Source organism: Salmo salar, chromosome ssa14, assembly GCF_905237065.1.
Source record: "Salmo salar chromosome ssa14, Ssal_v3.1, whole genome shotgun sequence".
NCBI classification, from domain to species: Eukaryota; Metazoa; Chordata; class Actinopteri; order Salmoniformes; family Salmonidae; genus Salmo; species Salmo salar.
In genome coordinates this window covers 15,670,779-15,689,368 of record NC_059455.1, presented here as the reverse complement: position 1 = coordinate 15,689,368, position 18,590 = coordinate 15,670,779, and the positions used below count along the sequence as shown (strand labels likewise).

Below are 18,590 nucleotides of genomic sequence, written 5' to 3'. Positions count from 1 at the left end.
ATGTGCAGTTGTCACACAACACAATTGTCACAGACGTTTCATGTTTTGTGGGAGCATAAAATTGGCATGCTGGTCTGCAGGAATGACCACCAGAGCTGTTACCAGATAATTTTATGTTAATTCCTCTACCATAAGCCACCTCCAACATCCTTTTAGAGAATTTGGCATTACGTCCAACCAGCCTCACAACCGCAGGCCACGTGTAACCACGCCAGCCCAGAACCTCCTCATCCGACTTCTTCGCCTACGGGATAGTCTGAGACCAACCACCCGGACAGCTGATGAAAATGTGGGTTTGCACAACCGAATAATTTCTGCACTAACACTCAGAAACCATCTAATCTGCATGCTCGTTGTCCTCACCAGGGTCTTGACCTGATTGCAGTTCGGCGTCGTAACCGACTTCAGTGGGCAAATGCTCACCTTCGATGGCCACTGGCACGCTGGAGAAGTGTGCTCTTCATGGATGAATTCCGGTTTCAACTGTACGACGTTGTGTGGGCAAGCAGTTTGCTGATTCCAAAGTTGTGAACAGAGTGCCCCATGGTGGCGGTCTGGTTATGGTATGGGCAGGCATAAGCTACAGACAACAAACACAATTGCATTTTATCAATGGCAATTTAAATGCATAGAGATACCGTGACAAGATCACCAGACATATCACCCATTGAGCATATTTGGGATGTTCTGGATCGACAGCGTGTTCCAGTTCCCGCCAATATCCAGAAACTTCCCACTGCCATTTTAGAGGTGTGGGACAACATTCCACAGACCACAATCAACAGCCTGATCAACTCTATGTGAAGGAGACGTGTCGCGCTACACGAGGCAGATGGTGGTCACACCAGATACTGACTGGTTCTCTGATCCACACCCCTACCTTCTTTTTTTTAAGGTACAGTATCTGTGACTAACAGATGTATATCTGTGTTCCCAGTCATGTGAAATCCATAGATAAGGGCATAATTAATGTATTTCAATTGACTGATTTCCTTATATGAACTGTAACTTAAATTATTGGATGTTGCGTTTATTTTTGTTCCGTGTATTTCAAAACCACAACAGTCCCGAGGGTAGAGAAACACAATGAAACGTTTGACTATGATGAGATAGATTATCTAGGGTCTCTTTATTTTCAGATATGACAGTATTGACAGTAGAAATGGGAAGGTTATTGTTGTTGTTTAGGCGCTGATTTTTGCAGCTCACACAGCTCCATTCAGATATAGGGACAGGAACCTCTGGAACGTTTTAGACTTGTACCCCGACAGACCTGGAGGAATCTGAAGAGGCAAAGCAGAGAGGAAAAAAAACCCTGGTCATATGTTTTCAAATACCTTTTGTATAAAATCTAAGTTACTAAGTAAAATGGATTCACTGTTACTATCCATTTCTGTTTATAACAAATGTGTGACAATTGTGGGACCTGTAAAACTACACAGCTGTACAGTGTATTTTGTAACTGTTATATTATGTCCAAAATTAAATCTAGAATCGGCTTCCTATTTCGCAACAAAGCATCCTTCACTCGTGCTGCCAAACATACCGTCGTAAAACTGACCATCCTACCGATCCTTGACTTCGGCGATGTCATTTACAAAATAGCATCCAACACTGTACTCAGCAAATTGGATGCAGTCTATCACAGTTTTGTCACCAAAGCCCCATATACTACCCACCACTGCGACCTGTATGCTCTCGTTGGCTGGCCCTCGCTTCATACTCGTCGCCAAATCCACTGGCTCCATGTCATGTATAAGTCTTTGCTAGGTAAAGCCCTGCCTCAGCTCACTGGTCACCATAGCAGCACCCACCCGTAGCACGCACTCCAGCAGGTATATCTCACTGGTCACCCCCAAAGCCAATTCCTCATTTGGCCGCCTTTCCTTCAAGTTCTCTGGTGCCAATGAGTGTAACGAAACGGAAAACAAACACTGATGCTGGGGACTCATATCTCCCTCACTAACTTTAAGCACCAGCTGTCAGAGCTGCTCACAGATCACTGCACCTGTACATAGCCCATCTGTAAATAGCCCATCCAACTACCTCCTCCCCATACTGTTATTTATTTTGCTCCTTTGCATTGCTTTGCTTTGCTTTATCTTGGCCAGGTCGCAGTTGTAAATGAGAACCTGTTCTCAACTAGCCTACTTGGTTAAATAAAGGTGAAATAAATAAAACATGTCAGTCAAATCCTATGGATCTGTAGGTGTATTGACTGGTTTTGCTGACAGATAAACAGTAGTATTACCTTACGGTTCTGCTCCTGGTAGACCTGGACACACTGCAGTTCGATGGTGGGAGAGATGGGGTAGAACGTCTCAAGGACGTGGTCGGCCGTGCTTTTGACCTCCTTCCCAGCTAGCACTGGGAGAGGGGTCATGCTCTAGAGCAGTAGCCCGTTCTGTTCTCACACATGGAACAAGTCTTCATCTGGGAGGGAACAGGGGATCAATACCAGGTGCAATATAACGGCTAAGCTACTGATCAACGTGTGTAGTAATCTATGGCTGGCAGTTTACAAACCTTTTTATTCAATTTGTGTGAGCATTTACCCACCTTTAGCAGGAAAATGCATTCAAAGTAAAGGGAGTGTTTACTTACCGCAAACGCCAATCAGCGTTTACCCAACTATTTTTTTTACCACTACATCGCTGATGGCTGGGATTCAATGAAAGTTGCGTTATAGTGTAGCGCACTAAACAGCCAACAATGCGCCTTTAAAAAGGCATTTTCCCCTGACGTTCGCAGAGACTGCATTAATTGTTAGCGCTACACATGTCGGCTCAAGCGTAATTTACTATTAGAAGTTTGTTATATTATGCTGCTCTATAACACCTTGTATTGAATCCGGGCCTATACTCCTCTACGTATTTATCTGGACAGTGAAGCTAAACTTTAAATTTGTCTCTATACGAAATTTCGCTCTAACTTTAAATTCCCGGCTCTATACTTATTTACGGGTATTTTCATACTTATCCTTTTCAACGTTTAGAAATTACTTGATGTCAAAGTCAAGTGTTCACATGGGTACACACGGTGGAACTAAGGTAAGCATTCGGAGTCATCAGAAATTCCGGTTACACCCTATGACGGGGGCGGCAGGTAGCCTCGCGGTTAGAGCGTTGGGCCAGTAACCAAGATGTTGCTTGATCAAATCCCTGAGCTGACAAGGTAAAAATCTGTAATTTTGCCCCTGAACAAGGCAGTTAACCCACTGTTCCTCGGCCGTCATTGTAAATAAGAATTTGTTCTTCACCGACTTGCCTAGTTAAATTTTAAAAAATTAAATGACTAAATGGTTCTACTGAATGGTGTCAATATATTTGTCTTTGTATTAAGTTATCTATTCATCTACAAGTTTTTGTAGGATAAGGGTGTTTTATGTCAAACATTTTTTTTATAGTATAGCACATCAAGCAGCTAATACTGAAAATAAGTTTATGTAAACAACTACTAACCTATCTATATTAATTGAGGGTCAATTTGCAGATGCCTTTATCGTCAGGATACAGATTACTGCGATCGGAAGGAAGCCAGTCCTACGCCACCATATCTGACTCGCTTAGACATGATGAGAGAGCAGTATGGGCTCACCTGGAGTCTGTCCTAAGAGATGTCATGAACAAAAATCCACAAATCATGACACTCCACATAATGAGCTATGGTCCCGTCACCCAATACAGAAACAAGAAGGACATGTACCTACTTCGCACTCTGCCACATAGTTACGGATTCAAACAAATCACCATGGCGTGTGGTGAACCCCACGGGGCATCAGATGGCGTGGGTTCACCACACCTACCCCCTCTGATACTTCGTTGGATCGAACACAACAGAAATGGAAGTGAATGAGGACGTACAGCTCACTCTGCTTAGTCTTTCTACCAATCTTCTTTAACAAACCATCTCCCCTTTTCCCGACATTTTTAAGTCATTCAAAATGAGGGGTCATCCAGTGAAAAAACAAAGATATTTATTATAATGTAACTTAACCTTAAATGTTTAATATTTGAGACCACGCATTTATTCATGTTTTTCACTTGAAATAATGGTCCGAAAACCTTAATGATGTCTATTTCAGCCACACCCGTTGCTGACAGGTGTATAAAATCGAGCACAAAGCCATGCAATCGCCATAGGCTAACATTCACAGTGCCCATGTGGCGCCGTCATAGGATGCCACCTTTCCAAAAAGTCAGTTCGTTAAATTTCTGCCCTGCTAAAGCTGCCCCGGTCAACTGTAAGTGCTGTTATTGTGAAGTGGAAATAACTAAGAGCAACAACAGCGCAGCCGCGAAGTGGTACAAGCTCACAGAATGGGACTGCCGAGTGCTGAAGTGCGTAAAAATTGTCTGTCCTGGGTTGCAACACTCACTACCGAGTTCCAAACTGCCTCTGGGAGCAGGCAGAGAGAAGCAAACTCTGCCTTCTCCGATGGGCCCAGAGAGCAAATCAAATGCACTATAGGCCTACTGCTCAGATGACTGTGTCTGCAGCTCTCTGGGCCCGCCGGGAAGGCAGAGTTTGTACCTTCAGACACATGAAATGGTTCAAAATGGCAAAGAGATGCTGTTTTTATGAGTGAATTCATGTTTAAGTTCTTACTCAGCACTGTCAAGACTTTGTATTCAACACTTTTATAAGCCATAAAATGTGCTTTCTTCCTATTTCCACTCAGCGCTACAACTAGCACAGCAGCAGTAATGAATGAGTAGGAAAGTGTATCGATAGGCTTGAGTTGTTATTATTAGCGGCTTGGGTCTTTAATATCGAGGAATATTTTACTTTCTCTGTTCATAGGAGTAACATGAATATTTGCATGAGGCAGAAATAATGTGGTGCGACTCGAGTTTTACCATCAGCTGGAAGGCAGTGTCCCTTTTTGGTCAGTGGAGGAAAGGGAGAGTGGCGTGATGTTGAGAGGCGGACCCTCAGTCTACTGAGACTGACCATCAGATGCAGGCACCATGAGCCAAGTAAAATAAAAATGCATCCATTACTGGTGTGACCATGTAGCCTATTTTAAAAAATGCGGCGAACAACAATGCATTCATTGGCAGGGCAATTCAAGCAACACCAATATGCAGTGATAATGTATTGGGCCTATAGCTTACTGCACAAACCTCATTTCTACAGTACTGTTTTTAATTGGTTAATGTTGCATATGTAAGTCATGTTAAAAATGTAATTATTGCATACGTAAGTCATGTTAAAAAAACTATCTGAGCGGTAGATCTCAGCTTGCATTTTGACTCAAAGTACACTTGAAAGGTTGGTGACCACTGTTCTAGAGTTTTCCTTGTTAACACTATCAACATTTCCCTTTACTGTGGCAATTGGGATCGAATCAAATAGCCACTTTCAATGCAACATTCCGAAACAAAACAAACGACGCAAGAGATTTTGTTGTAGGCAGAACGCATCTGAGTAGAATTCTATTTCATTGACACACACTACTCAGCAAATACTTTACATAGACCGGTGTGGCATAAACAAATCAGAGCTGCAGTAGGCCTATATGCAAATAGACCATTTCCATATATGGATCTGTGCTATTTACTTTGAACTGGACTGTGTTTACAGCATGAGCGGTGGTGAGTAGATGCCACTTTAACTATACACTCAGGAACATATTACCTCAATTAGCCTCCTGAACATTGGCTACCTCGACTTCCCCCCACACCCTCTTTTACGCTGCTGCTACACTCGGTTTATCAAATCAAAACTTCAAATCAAATGTATTTATATAGCCCTTCTTACATCAGCTGATATCTCAAAGTGCTGTACAGAAACCTAGCCTAAAACCCCAAACAGCAAGTAATGCAGGTGTAGAAGCATGGTGGCTAGGAAAAACTCCCTAGAAAGGCCAAAACCTTGGAAGAAGCCTAGAGAGGAACCAGGATATGAGGGGTGGCCAGTCCTCTTCTGGCTGTGCCGGGTGGAGATTATAACAGAACATGGCCAAGATGTTCAAATGTTCATAAATTACCAGCATGGTCAAATAATAATAATCACAGTAGTTGTCGAGGGTGCAACAAGTCAGCACCTCAAGAGTAAATGTCAGTTGGCTTTTCATAGCCGATCATTGAGAGAATCTCTACCGCTCCTGCTGTCTCAAGAGAGTTGAAAACAGCAGGTCTGGGACAGGTAGCACGTCCGATGAACAGGTCAGGGTTCCATAGCCGCAGGCAGAACAGTTGAAACTGGAGCAGCAGCACGGCCAGGTGGACTGGGGACAGCAAGGAATCATCATGCCAGGTAGACCTGAGGCATGGTCCTAGGGCTCAGGTCCTCCGAGAGAGAGAGAAAGAAAGAGAGAATTAGAGAGAGCATACTTAAATTCACACAGGACACCGGATAAGACAGGAGAAATACTCCAGATATAACAGACTGACCCTAGCCCCCCGACACATAAACTACTGCAGCATAAATACTGGAGGCTGAGACAGGAGGGGTCAGGAGACACTGTGGCCCCTTCCGATGATACCCCCGGACAGGGCCAAGCAGGCAGGATAAAACCCCACCCACTTTGCCAAAGCACAGCCCCCACACCACTAGAGGGATAACTTCAATCACCAACTTACTATCCTGAGACAAGGCCGAGTATAGCCCACAAAGATCTCCGCCACGGCACAACCCAAGGGGGGGCGCCAACCCAGACAGGAAGACCACGTCAGTGACTCAACCCACTCAAGTGACGCACCCCTCCTAGGGACGGCATGGAAGAACACCAGTAAGCCAGTGACTCAGCCCCTGTAATAGGGTTAGAGACAGAGAATCCCAGTGGAGAGAGGGGAACCGGCCAGGCAGAGACAGCAAGGGCGGTTCGTTGCTCCAGAGCCTTTCCGTTCACCTTCACACTCCTGGGCCAGACTACACTCAATCATAGGACCGACTGAAGAGATGAGTCTTCAGTAAAGACTTAAAGGTTGAGACCGAGTCTGCGTCTCTCACATGGGTAGGCAGACCATTCCATAAAAATGGAGCTCTATCGGAGAAAGCCCTGCCTCCAGCTGTTTGCTTAGAAATTCTAGGGACAATTAGGAGGCCTGCGTCTTGTGACCGTAGCGTACGTGTAGGTACGTACGGCAGGACCAAATCGGAAAGATGGGTAGGAGCAAGCCCACGTAATGCTTTGTAGGTTGGCAGTAAAACCTTGAAATCAGCCCTTGCCTTAACAGGAAGCCAGTGTAGGGAGGCTAGCACTGGAGTAATATGATCAAATTTTTGGGTTCTAGTCAGGATTCTAGCAGCCGTATTTAGCACTAACTGAAGTTTATTTAGTGCTTTATCCGGGTAGCCGAAAAGTAGAGCATTGCAGTAGTCCAACCTAGAAGTAGCAAAAGCATGGATTAATTTTCTGCACCATTTTTGGACAGAAAGTTTCTAATTTTTGCAATGTTACGTAGATGGAAAAAAGCTGTCCTTGAAACAGTCATGATATGTTCTTCAAAAGAGAGATCAGGGTCCAGAGTGACGCCGAGGTCCTTCACAGTTTTATTTGAGACGACTGTACAACCATCAAGATTAATTGTCAGATTCAACAGAAGATCTCTTTATTTCTTGGGACCTAGAACAAGCATCTCTGTTTTGTCCGAGTTTAAAAGTAGAAAGTTTGCAGCCATCCACTTCCTTATGTCTGAAACACAGGCTTCTAGCGAGGGCAATTTTGGGGCTTCACCATGTTTCATTGAAATGTACAGCTGTGTGTCATCCGCATAGCAGTGAAATTTAACATTATGTTTTCGAATGACATCCCCAAGAGGTAAAATATATAGTGAAAACAAAAATGGAACCTTGAGGAACATGGAAATTTACAGTTGATTTGTCAGAGGACAAACCTTTCACAGAGACAAACTGATATCTTTCCGACAGATAAGATCTAAACCAGGCCAGAAACTGTCCGTGTAGACCAATTTGGGTTTCCAATCTCTCCAAAAGAATGTGGTGATCGATGGTATCAAAGGCAGCACTAAGATCTAGGAGCACAAGGACAGATGCAGAGCCTCGGTCTGACGTCATTAAAAGGTCATTTACCACCTTCACAAGTGCAGTCTCAGTGCTATGATGGGGTCTAAAACCAGACTGAAGCGTTTCGTATACATTGTTTGTCTTTAGGAAGGCAGTGAGTTGCTGCGCAACAGCTTTTTCTAAATTTTTTGAGAGGAATGAAAGATTCGATATAGGCCAATAGTTTTTTTAATATTTTCTGGGTCAAGATTTGGCTTTTTCAAGAGAGGCTTTATTACCTCCACTTTTAGTGAGTTTGGTACACATCCGGTGGATAGAGAGCCGTTTATTATGTTCAACATAGGAGGGCCATGCACAGGAAGCAGCTCTTTCAGTAGTTTAGTTGGAATAGGGTCCAGTATGCAGCTTGAAGGTTTAGAGGCCCTGATTATTTTCATCATTGTGTAAAGAGATATAGTACTAAAACACTTTAGTGTCTCCCTTGATCCTAGGTCCTGGCAGAGTTGTGCAGACTCAGGGCAACGGAGCTTTGGATGAATACGCAGATTTAAAGAGGAGTCCATAATTTACTTTCTAATGATCTTTTCCTCAAAGAAGTTCATGAATTTATTACTGCTGAAGTGAAAGCCATCCTCTCTTGGGGAATGCTGCTTTTTAGTGAGCTTTGCGACAGTATCAAAAATAAATTTCGGATTGTTCTTATTTTCCTCAATTAAGTTGGAAAAATAGGATGATCGAGCAGCATTGAGGGCTCTTCGCTACTGCACGGTACTGTCTTTTCAAGCTAGTCATCTTTGCATAGTCACTTTAACTATACCTACATGTACATATTGCCTCAGTTAGCCAAAATAACCAGTGCCAGTATATAGCCTTGCTACTTATTTTCACTGTCTTTTTACTGTTGTTTTTATTTCTTTACTTATCTTATTTGGGGCGGCAGGTAGCCTAGTGGTTAGAGCGTTGGGTCAGTAACCGAAAGGTTGCTAGATTGAATCCCCGAGCTGAAAAGGCAGTTAACCTACTGTTCCTAGGCCGTCATTGAAAATAAGAATTTGTTCTTAACTGACTTGCCTAGTTAAATAAAAATATATTGTTCACTTAATACCCATGTTTTACTTAAATATTGCACTGTTGGTTAGGGCCTGTAAGTAAGCATTTCACTGTAAGGCCCACACCTGTTGTATTCGGCGAACATGACAAACTGATTTGATGCGCTTGTTTTGAGAACAGAGCGAGAGCTGCATGTAGCCACGTGTGCACATTTTGTTCATGGACAAACTTTTACTATTTTATCTGTGGATTAATTGTCGGAGTAGAGGACATTGTACATTTCAGGTAAAATAACCCAATGTTTATATCCCAGAACAAATTAGTTAGCAACAGCAAGCTAGCTAGCTAAATTGCCATAAATGTTTAATGATATTCTACCTGTCCCCAAATTAATATAGTTTGTTTTGATATTTCAACTAGCGTGAACTGATCGCGTCTGGTGTGGATGGACAAAGTCAACATGCGTGCTGTGCGGTCTGGTCAGTGTTCACAATAAACGTGCGCTGGAAGTTGCACAAAACGTTAAAGTTTGCTCAGCAAACCTGAGATTTGCACCGAAAGAAATTGGAGGGAACTTTGTGTGAGACACATAGCTATTTTTCGATTGGCTTAAGGCATGAATATGAGGAATTGATGAATACACAAATACTCAGACAAACAGTGATATAGCTGTATTGTAGTAGCGCCCTCGACGGGGAGATTCTGTAACAACTGTCATTCTTAACATCAATCAGATGGATAGCTACCAAATAGATGTGTTTTCCCTCGCATCTAGCTGCCTGATACAGCTGGCCAGTTGATCGTAATGTAGGATGAATTATACAGCTAGAGGTAGCTGCCCACTCGGATCATAAACACTGTGAAATTAGCGAAGGGAGGGGTTTGGCCGAGAGCGACTTGGCTTCCTTTGCTTCTTCTTCGATGAAGTTTAACGGCGGTTGGCATCCAAACACTTTTGCATTACCGCCACCTACTAGACTGGAGTATAACTCCCTTATACTTTGCTTAAAAATAAATCAACAAAAATACCTTACACTCAAACGCACCACCCTACTCCACTATTTAAATCGATCTAGTCCTACCTCAGGCCAACAGCTTGAAAGGACAGGACACCACCACTCAACACACCCTGTAACTCTTCTGACAAGTCTTGTACACCCAAATACCTCTCTGCAGCTGCCACCACAACCTCATTTTTCAGCGACTTATGTTCCATCCCTCCAGTACAGTTGATAACCATTTCTATAAACACTAAAAATCTAACCTTACTCAAGCATATATCACTTGTTGACCTATCTCTCTGTACTAGTAGACATACTACTCACACCACTCCTTTCAGGATCTCTCCCACCCCAGCCCATCTTCCTCTATTTTCTTCACTGCCTCAGCATATAACATCTTCTGCACTACTCTAACCCTGGAAACCGCAACCTGCCTCTCTCGCAACGGACATTTCTGATCCCCAGCCCCATGGGCACCCTTACAATTAACACATACCACTACTTTCCCCAATGCTACTCATTCCTTTGTCTCATGCCCTTCTGCACACTTCTCACACCTAGGAACCTCCCTCCTACACACTGCTGCCACATGCCCATAAGCTTGACACCTGTAACAACGTAATGTATTAGGATAACTTATATATCCTAACATCACTTTGTCAGGCAGAGATTCAACATCAAAACTCAAAAGAACAGACAACGACTCTCCTGTTTCACCACTCACGCCACCCTGTCTGCGTCGCACCAAACGGCGAGCATCACAAACACCAGGAATCTTCCCCTTCAGTTGGTCAACGTTCACATTTACAGCTACCTCAGTAATCACTCCTTTCAATGGTGCCCTTTTCTTGAGAGCAAAACAATTCACATCTCCTGTCCCCATTTGTTTAATGAGGAGCGCCAGCTCCCTCTGACCAGCAGAAACTCCAAAAAGTATCACCAGACCACTTCTGGTTACCTTCACCGATTCCACAGCACCCAACTCTGGAAACCACAAATGGATCATCCAAAACGCAATGGTCCACTTTAAAAAAAAAAATAAATGCACTCATTACGTCACAGACTCATCTTTATCCTGACCCTCGGTGCAAGCTTCAGGCTCCGAGAACTTCACCACACCTACCCCCTCCGATACTTCGCCCTCATTCACTTCCATTTCTCTTGTCTTAGATCCGACGTACAGCTCACTCTGCTTACACTTTCTACCCATCTTCTTTAACAAACCATCTCCATTTTTCCTGCCATTTTTAACCGATTCAAGCTCACCCTCTTCCTACCCCTCTCTCTCTTCAACCTCCTCTGCCTTTCTTTTTCCCTCCATTCCTCCTCCGTATTCCAAGTATAAGTCTCCTTATGATGATACTGCACTTCTCCTGACATACATCTTATTCTTGCCCTCTCAAGGGATGCCATTTTCCTTATCTCCAGCGCGTCCAGTCCAGACACAACAACGCGTCCCTCTGCACAATGAATGGACCAAAATTAAATAATTTGTTTCGCACTTCAGCAGCAGCAGGCGTCAGTAAACCACTTATAATAATACTATTTTAAAACCATATCTGCTAGTAATCAAAAGAGGCCAGTTCTGCAAATCAATGGGCTTCACGTGAGGAAATTCTCATTTCCTTAACACAACAGAAATCACAATTTCACAACACATTCCCCCCAGAAGTGAAACAGGAAGTGACAACTTTGAGAATGTTACTGCTGGGTAAACAAGATAAGTAGTACGCTATTTCATATTGATGAGACTAGTTTTATACCCTTACAGAGATACAATATCAGTTAATCAGGGAAAGAATTGCTTCAGAATCATCTTTCAAGACAAATGATTTAACACTGTCATCACAAATGGGGTTTGGATTATGACAATGGTATGAATGATAGAATGGAATGACATCATAAATAAGGAGTACCCAAGAAGAGACATAGCTGTGTTGTCTTCTTCAGATCACCTCCATATATCCCTGTTTTGTGCCAACAAGACATGCAGGAGGCAGAGATGGCAAGGAGGCAACAGGAGAAGGAAACAAAGGAGAGACTGAAAGAGATAGAGAATTTCAGGGTACAAGAGGATAAGACAAAGGCAGAAAAATATGAAAGAAAAACAGGACAGAAGACATGGGGGAACACAGATATGGAGAGTGTGCAACAGGACAAAGAGAGGGTCCAGAGAAAGTTGGAGCCTGCTGTCCCTGTGCTAAAAGTCAGGGTCATTGAGTGCAAGCCCAGGACGAAACCAGACCTGACACCTGAGTATGGACTCGAGCCCAAGGATGTCCCAGCACCCAGGCCCAGGGCTGAGAAGGCAGACATGGAGCTGCAGGACATTGAGGATGAGGAGTGTGAGGATGAAGAGTTGGCTCTCATGGGCAACAATAACATTGTGCGTTCCTCAGATCTGGAAGAAGCCCAGCATGAGCTTCAAAAGGAGGCCAGGCGTAGAGGACAGGCCGAAGCCATCGAGAAATGTTACAGACACAATGATGAGGAAATATTATCAGGCTCAAGTAATATTAGTAAAGAAGACAGTGCACCACCTATGAATGTTGCCAATAGTATGACTAATGGAGATATGGAGGGAGGAACCTGTTCCTCAAACAGTAATGAGGCAGATGAGAGAACTACCAAAGTGGACAGCGTGACTGGGAAAGTGATTGGCTGGGTGAACAAAAAAGTCAAAGAGAGAAACGAGAGAAAGATTGCAAGAACATACTGGAGGGAGGAGACTCAAAGTGATCAGTTGTACATAAACGGTGTAGTGATTTGCAGCCGTGCCCAGCGAGAGAGAGAAAAGAGGGCAAAACTCCTCAAAGGTGAGCAAACGAGACGGAGGCTGGAAAGACGCTGGCAAGAGTGGGAGAAGAGAGACAGAAGAAAGAACACGCTGAAGAGGGTACAGAGAAATGGGCTCTGGTACAGGGAGTTGGAGGACAAGAACAGCAGCCAGGGTAGTCATGAGGACAACTCACTGCCTGATGAAGCAGATGAGGCTGACGGTGATGAAGAGGTGGAATACCTTTTAATGTATGGGCCCTGCGACTGCGAACTCTGCAGGGACGGATACAAATGTCTCTGGTACAGTTATGACAAGGAGGAGACAGACCCCAAGGAGGCTAGGAGCAAGAGGAGGAGGATAATCAATTGGATCAATACAAGAGTCAAAGAAGATTATCGCAAGAGAATCAACACAACCTTTAACATCCAGAGTTTAGTATGCAATGATTATGCCATTTACGGAAACGCCATCCTTCGCCAATGGGACCTACAGAAGATCATAAGGCGGGAACTCATAAAAAAGGAGGAGAGGAGACAAAGGCTGGAGAAGCGCTGGAAGGAGTGGGAGAAAGCGAGGGCTCAGAAGATAAAAACAATTCTTCAGGAGAAGAAGGCAAAGGAACAGGCCAGGCTCAATAGGCTGATAGACCTGAATCTAGAGGCAGACCAGAAGATCAAGGAGTTCATTGCTGCCAATCCAGGAATCCAGTCCCAGTACCCTGGAGGTCATACCAGGCTGGAGATGATGGGACGTTGGGACATGGGCTACCAGAGGGAGGAGACTCAGGGCCAGGGGTGCAGAGTAGGACCTGCTACTGTACAGAAGTCCACTGCACCTCTGCGGACCAAGAAAATAACCAAATGGCAGAAGTTGCAAAAATGGTAAAGAATAGAGCTAGAGGGGAGCTGAATATGAGCTGAACTACTGGTGAAAACAGTAATTTATGTGAATTTCCCAATAGCAAAAATGTAATGGTGGAATAATGTTCACATTACCAAGATGCTAATTTATCTCATCATTTTTGCAGGTTTTACATGATCCAACTGTGAAAAGTCCAGCCCCAGAATGATCATATGAAAGTTATTTCCTAATAAATATTTTGGAAGTAAAATGAAAATCCAAACGGAATCAATTATATACTGATCCTATCAGATATGATTCCCTCATAATATGGTACATTGTTATTTCAAAACCAGACACTTAAAAACAAAGACATAGTTCATTTGGTTTCATATATTTCAAAATATATTTTAATGAAACAAAATGAAAATAATGTTATTGATTTTTTGTGAATTAACACTGGTAACCAAAGCAGGCAAGCTGAGATGTCCAAAATGGCCATCCCAAGGCATAGCTGTGAACAATATTTTCAGAATTATGAGGAAAAAGTTCCAAAATGCTAAATACAAAGTTGCTAATTTTAAAAGAATAGCAAAATGATTCAGTCAAGGGCATTAGAGTATTCATCCTAACAAAGATGTCTACATATATTTCAGGATGTTGTGTATCCCTGGAAATGGTCTTCATGTCAACATTAGTTTTGAAAATATAGCTTCCCTGTGGCTCAGTTGGTAGAGCATGGTGTTTTCAACGCCAGCATGGTGTGTGCAATGCCAGGGTTGTGGGTTCGATTCCCACGGGGGGGCCAGTACAAAAATAAAAATAAAAAAATGCACGAAATGAAATATGCATTCACTACTGTAAGTCGCTCTGGATAAGAGCGTCTGCTAACATGACTAAAATAAATTTATAACTGTAATAGCTTCTTTCTCCCAAAAAAGTAGTTTCTTGGCACCACCACTTCAACAATCACGTTGTATTTAATTATTTCAGGCATATTTTAAACACCTAACAAACACTTAGTACTTAAAAAAAACCACTTAACATAGTGTAACAACCATCGTAGAGAGGGGACCAAGGTGCAGCGTGTTGAGTGTTCATAATGAATATTTATTTTAACTCAGACCACTAAAGCACAAACAAACAAACAAACAAACAAACAAACAAACAAACAAACAAACAAACAAACAAACAAACAAACAAACAAACAAACAAACAAACAAACAAACAAACAAACAAACAAACAAACAAACAAACAAACAAACAAACAAACAAACGGTCTGTCATGTAATAGATAACAAAACAGAAAATAACTACCCACAAACACAGGTGGGAAAAGGCTGCCTAAGTATGATTCCTAATCAGAGACAACGATAGACAGCTGCCTCTGATTAGGAACCATACTCGGCCCAAAACAAAGAAATACAAAACATAGAATGCCCACCCCACACCCTGACCTAACAAAATAGAGAAATAAACCGTCTCTCTCAGGTAAGGGCGTGACACATAGGCCAGGTCCTGTTGTTACCTCATATCCCAGCGATAAAGCCTTGCATTACTACGCCTGGGAAGAAAACACTTACATTTGCTCAACTGGTTATCCCTACTGCCTCTGATCTGGTGGACTCACTAAACACAAATGCTTTGTTTGTAAATTATGTCTGAGTGTTGGACTGTGCCCCTGGCTATCCGTAAATAAAAATAACAAGAAAATTGTGCCGTCTGGTTTGCTGAATATAAGGAAGTTGAAATGATTTATACTTTTACTTTTGATACTTAAATACAATTTAGCAATTCCATTTACTTTTGATACTTAAGTATATTTAAAACCAAATACTTTTAGACTTTCACTCAAGTAGTATTTTACTGGGTGACTTTCACTATTACTTGAGTCATTTTCTAATAAGGTATCTTTACTTTTACTCAAGTATGACAATTTAGTACTTTTTCCACCACTGGTATAATGCAGAGTGCCACCTTGCAGGACTCGCACTGCCAAATCGTATTTTTCATGAACAAAAGACAGACCCTCCTGCCCTCACTAGCTTTATCCCTTGTCTCAACAGTGATGGGATCATTAGTGAGCACAGGACAGCACAATGAACCCTTTTCCGCCTCCTCTTCCCCTTCACCCTGCTTTCCCACTCACTGTTTACTCTGTTGTTCAGCCTGCTCCTCCCCCTCCCCTCCTGAACATCCCCTTTCAGTGCAATGTCAGAACATGGTGACTGGTCATGCGTCCATCCACTTGAAGAACAGCTCCCCGTCACAAAGCCAGCGGATGGTTCCTCTCTTTGCTCTGGGAGGCATGCTGTTCTCTTGGATGCCAGAGAGGCCCACACGGTTTTCACATGCTCCCAGTTTCTTCTTGTACAGGTCACTGAAGAGAGTTGCGCCGGTGAAATAGTTATCAAAGGTAAATGTGGTACCCTGTGCCCAAGTAAGGGACATTCAACAGGATCATGAAAGCGTCATAGCACTCCCTTTTTCCTGAAGCAGATGGGTTCTTGCCCACAAATACATTGAAGTCGCAGGTGTAACCATTTCGTGAATCAGCTAAAACACTAGACCTTGATTCCATGCCTGTAGGGCTTGGATTTCATGCATTGTTTGAGGCATTGGTGGGCCTTGGAGCGCACCATGCGCTCGTCAATGGAAAGGTTCTGGAATGGGAGAAGTCCCTGCGTGCCTCCAATGTCTGGTCTTTGAGAGGTTTGATTCTCATGAGCCGATTGTACCCCGCAGTACCCTTCTTCTTGTCGTTTTCCTCACCCTCTGCTGGGTCACTCAAGTGCAGTGAATAGGTGATTGGCCTGAAATCTTGTCATGGTCATGACTGTACGACAAAAAGGAATACCATACAACCTGTTTGGGACCCAGTAGTCTGATGCACATTCAGCAGACCCATATAGATTACAATGCTGAGGTATTTGTACATTTCCTCCATGGATACAGATCTCCATGGTTCTTTAAATCCCTGTTCTTGTCTTCTCTTGACATTTTTGTTTGTATTTGAGCAGAGAGTATCAACAACGTCATTACTGAAGAACAGCTGAAAGAGCTCAAGTGGGGTGTAGTACTTTGAAATGTTTAGCTGGTGTCCTGGAGTCCTGGCTGGTTTGAAGGGGAACAGTTTAGGCTCTTGGTCTGGTTCATCCTCAGTCCTCCACCTCCTCGCTGACCCACTGTTAAGAGGTGTGGCTGGATTAGCGTTTTTTTTTTTCTGGATTTGGCAGGGCTGGGTGTCCAGGGGGGAGAGGATGGAGAGAGGCATGGCCTTCTTTTGCCCCGTTTCTGTGCTGCTTTAAGGCCGGAGATGTTTCTCTTTTTTGAAGCTCTGGTCTCTATGGCTTTTGTCTCAGAGGAAAGCGCATCTTCATCCTCCTCACTTGACTTTAAAACATCAGTGGAGGGAGGGGAGGCACCCCTTAAGCTGAGCTGTGATGCATCTGTTCCTTTGAACGGGGAGTCATTCCCGTCTTCAGTCTCTGAAGGTTCTGTCTTCATCTTCCTCTCTAAAATGTATCAAAAAAACGAAATTGGGTTAAGGTGAGCAATATCAGTTCACTGTGACATCCCTAGTGTATGCAAATACAGTTGAAGTCAGAAGTTTACATACACTTTAGCCAAATACATTTAAACTCAGTTTTTCACAATTCCTGACATTTAATCCTAGTAAAAAGTCCCTGTCTTAGGCCAGTTAGGATCACCACTTTATTTTAAGAATGTGAGATGTCAGAATAATAGTAGAGAATTATTTCTTTCAACTTCAATTTCTATCATCACATTCCCAGTGGGTCAAAAGTTTACATACACTCAATTAGTATTTGGTAGCTTTGCCTTTAAATTGTTTCCAATGAGTGTGTAGTGGCAGCATCATGGTATTGGAGTGGGTCAAACGTTTTGGGTAGCCTTCCACAAGCTTCCCATAATAAGTTGGGTGAATTTTGGCCCATTCCTCCTGACAGAGCTGGTGTAACTGAGTCAGGTTTGTTGGCCTCCTTGCTCGTACACGCTTTTTCATTTCTGCCCACAAATTTTCTATAGGATTGAGGTCAGGGCTTTGTGATGGCCACTCCAATACCTTGACTTTGTTGTCCTTAAGCCATTTTGCCACAACTTTGGAAGTATGCTTGGGGTCATTGTCCATTTGGAAGACCCATTTGCGACCAAGCTTTAACTTCCTGACTGATGTCTTGAGATGTTGCTTCAATATATCCACATAATTGTCCTGCCTCATGATGCCATCTATTTTGTGAAGTGCACCAGTCCCTCCTGCAGCAAAGCACCCCCACAACATGATGCTGCCACCCCCGTGCTTCACGGTTGAGATGGTGTTCTTTAGCTTGCAAGCCTCCCCCTCAGACACACACACACACACACACACACACACACACGATGGACAAAGTAGAATAATTTTACTACAAAGTTAATAGTTTTTCTATTTCCGAGTTCATAAATACAGATAGACTTGAAATGGAAATTAAAATAGACTACACACATTAGATTGGGGTTTAGGAACCAGAAATGCAAGCCCATATTGTTTATCAGAGCTGGCCAGGTATAGTATAGTGTCTACTGTCTTGCTTAGTCAGACTATGGCAATCTTGCTCAATCAGGCTAGCTAATTTACCAGTATGAAAAGAAAAGGCTAAACTATGCCCTCCATGTCTCAGTCAGTGGGAGCCATTCAATAATCCAGTTTTCTAGTTGGTTGGCAACTATAGTTGGATAGCTAGCTAGCTAGCTAGCTAAACACATTCACTGCTTTCCTATCGTACGTGTACAAGGTAGAACTATTAAAAGTAAAACCATAATGTTTTCTTTTAGAACAAAACCAATGTTGAACGAAACCAGCCCACAAGTGAGTGTGCGGCTTCGGTAAAACGTGTTATCACGTACTGTGGTACTGTCTTTGACCGTATGGCTATGTATGACATCATGTA

At 43.1% G+C, this 18,590-nt stretch overlaps 1 protein-coding gene and 1 long non-coding RNA gene across 2 annotated transcripts; one reads left to right on the top strand and one right to left on the bottom strand.

Moving 5' to 3' along the window:
• Positions 1-1,110: 1,110 nt before the first annotated feature.
• LOC106568886 (uncharacterized) lies at positions 1,111-5,975 on the bottom strand. Its single transcript, XR_006758750.1, has 2 exons — positions 2,252-5,975; positions 1,111-1,283 (listed from the first exon to the last, which is right to left on the bottom strand). It is a non-coding gene; the product is annotated as an uncharacterized lncRNA (long non-coding RNA).
• A 5,728-nt stretch (positions 5,976-11,703) lies between these two features.
• Positions 11,704-14,916, top strand: LOC106569014 (trichohyalin). Its single transcript, XM_014139945.2, has 2 exons — positions 11,704-13,685; positions 13,832-14,916. Exons 1-2 carry the CDS (start codon positions 12,013-12,015, stop codon positions 13,851-13,853), a joined length of 1,695 nt encoding a protein of 564 aa, XP_013995420.2. The 5' UTR covers positions 11,704-12,012; the 3' UTR covers positions 13,854-14,916.
• The last annotated feature ends 3,674 nt before the right edge of the window (positions 14,917-18,590 follow it).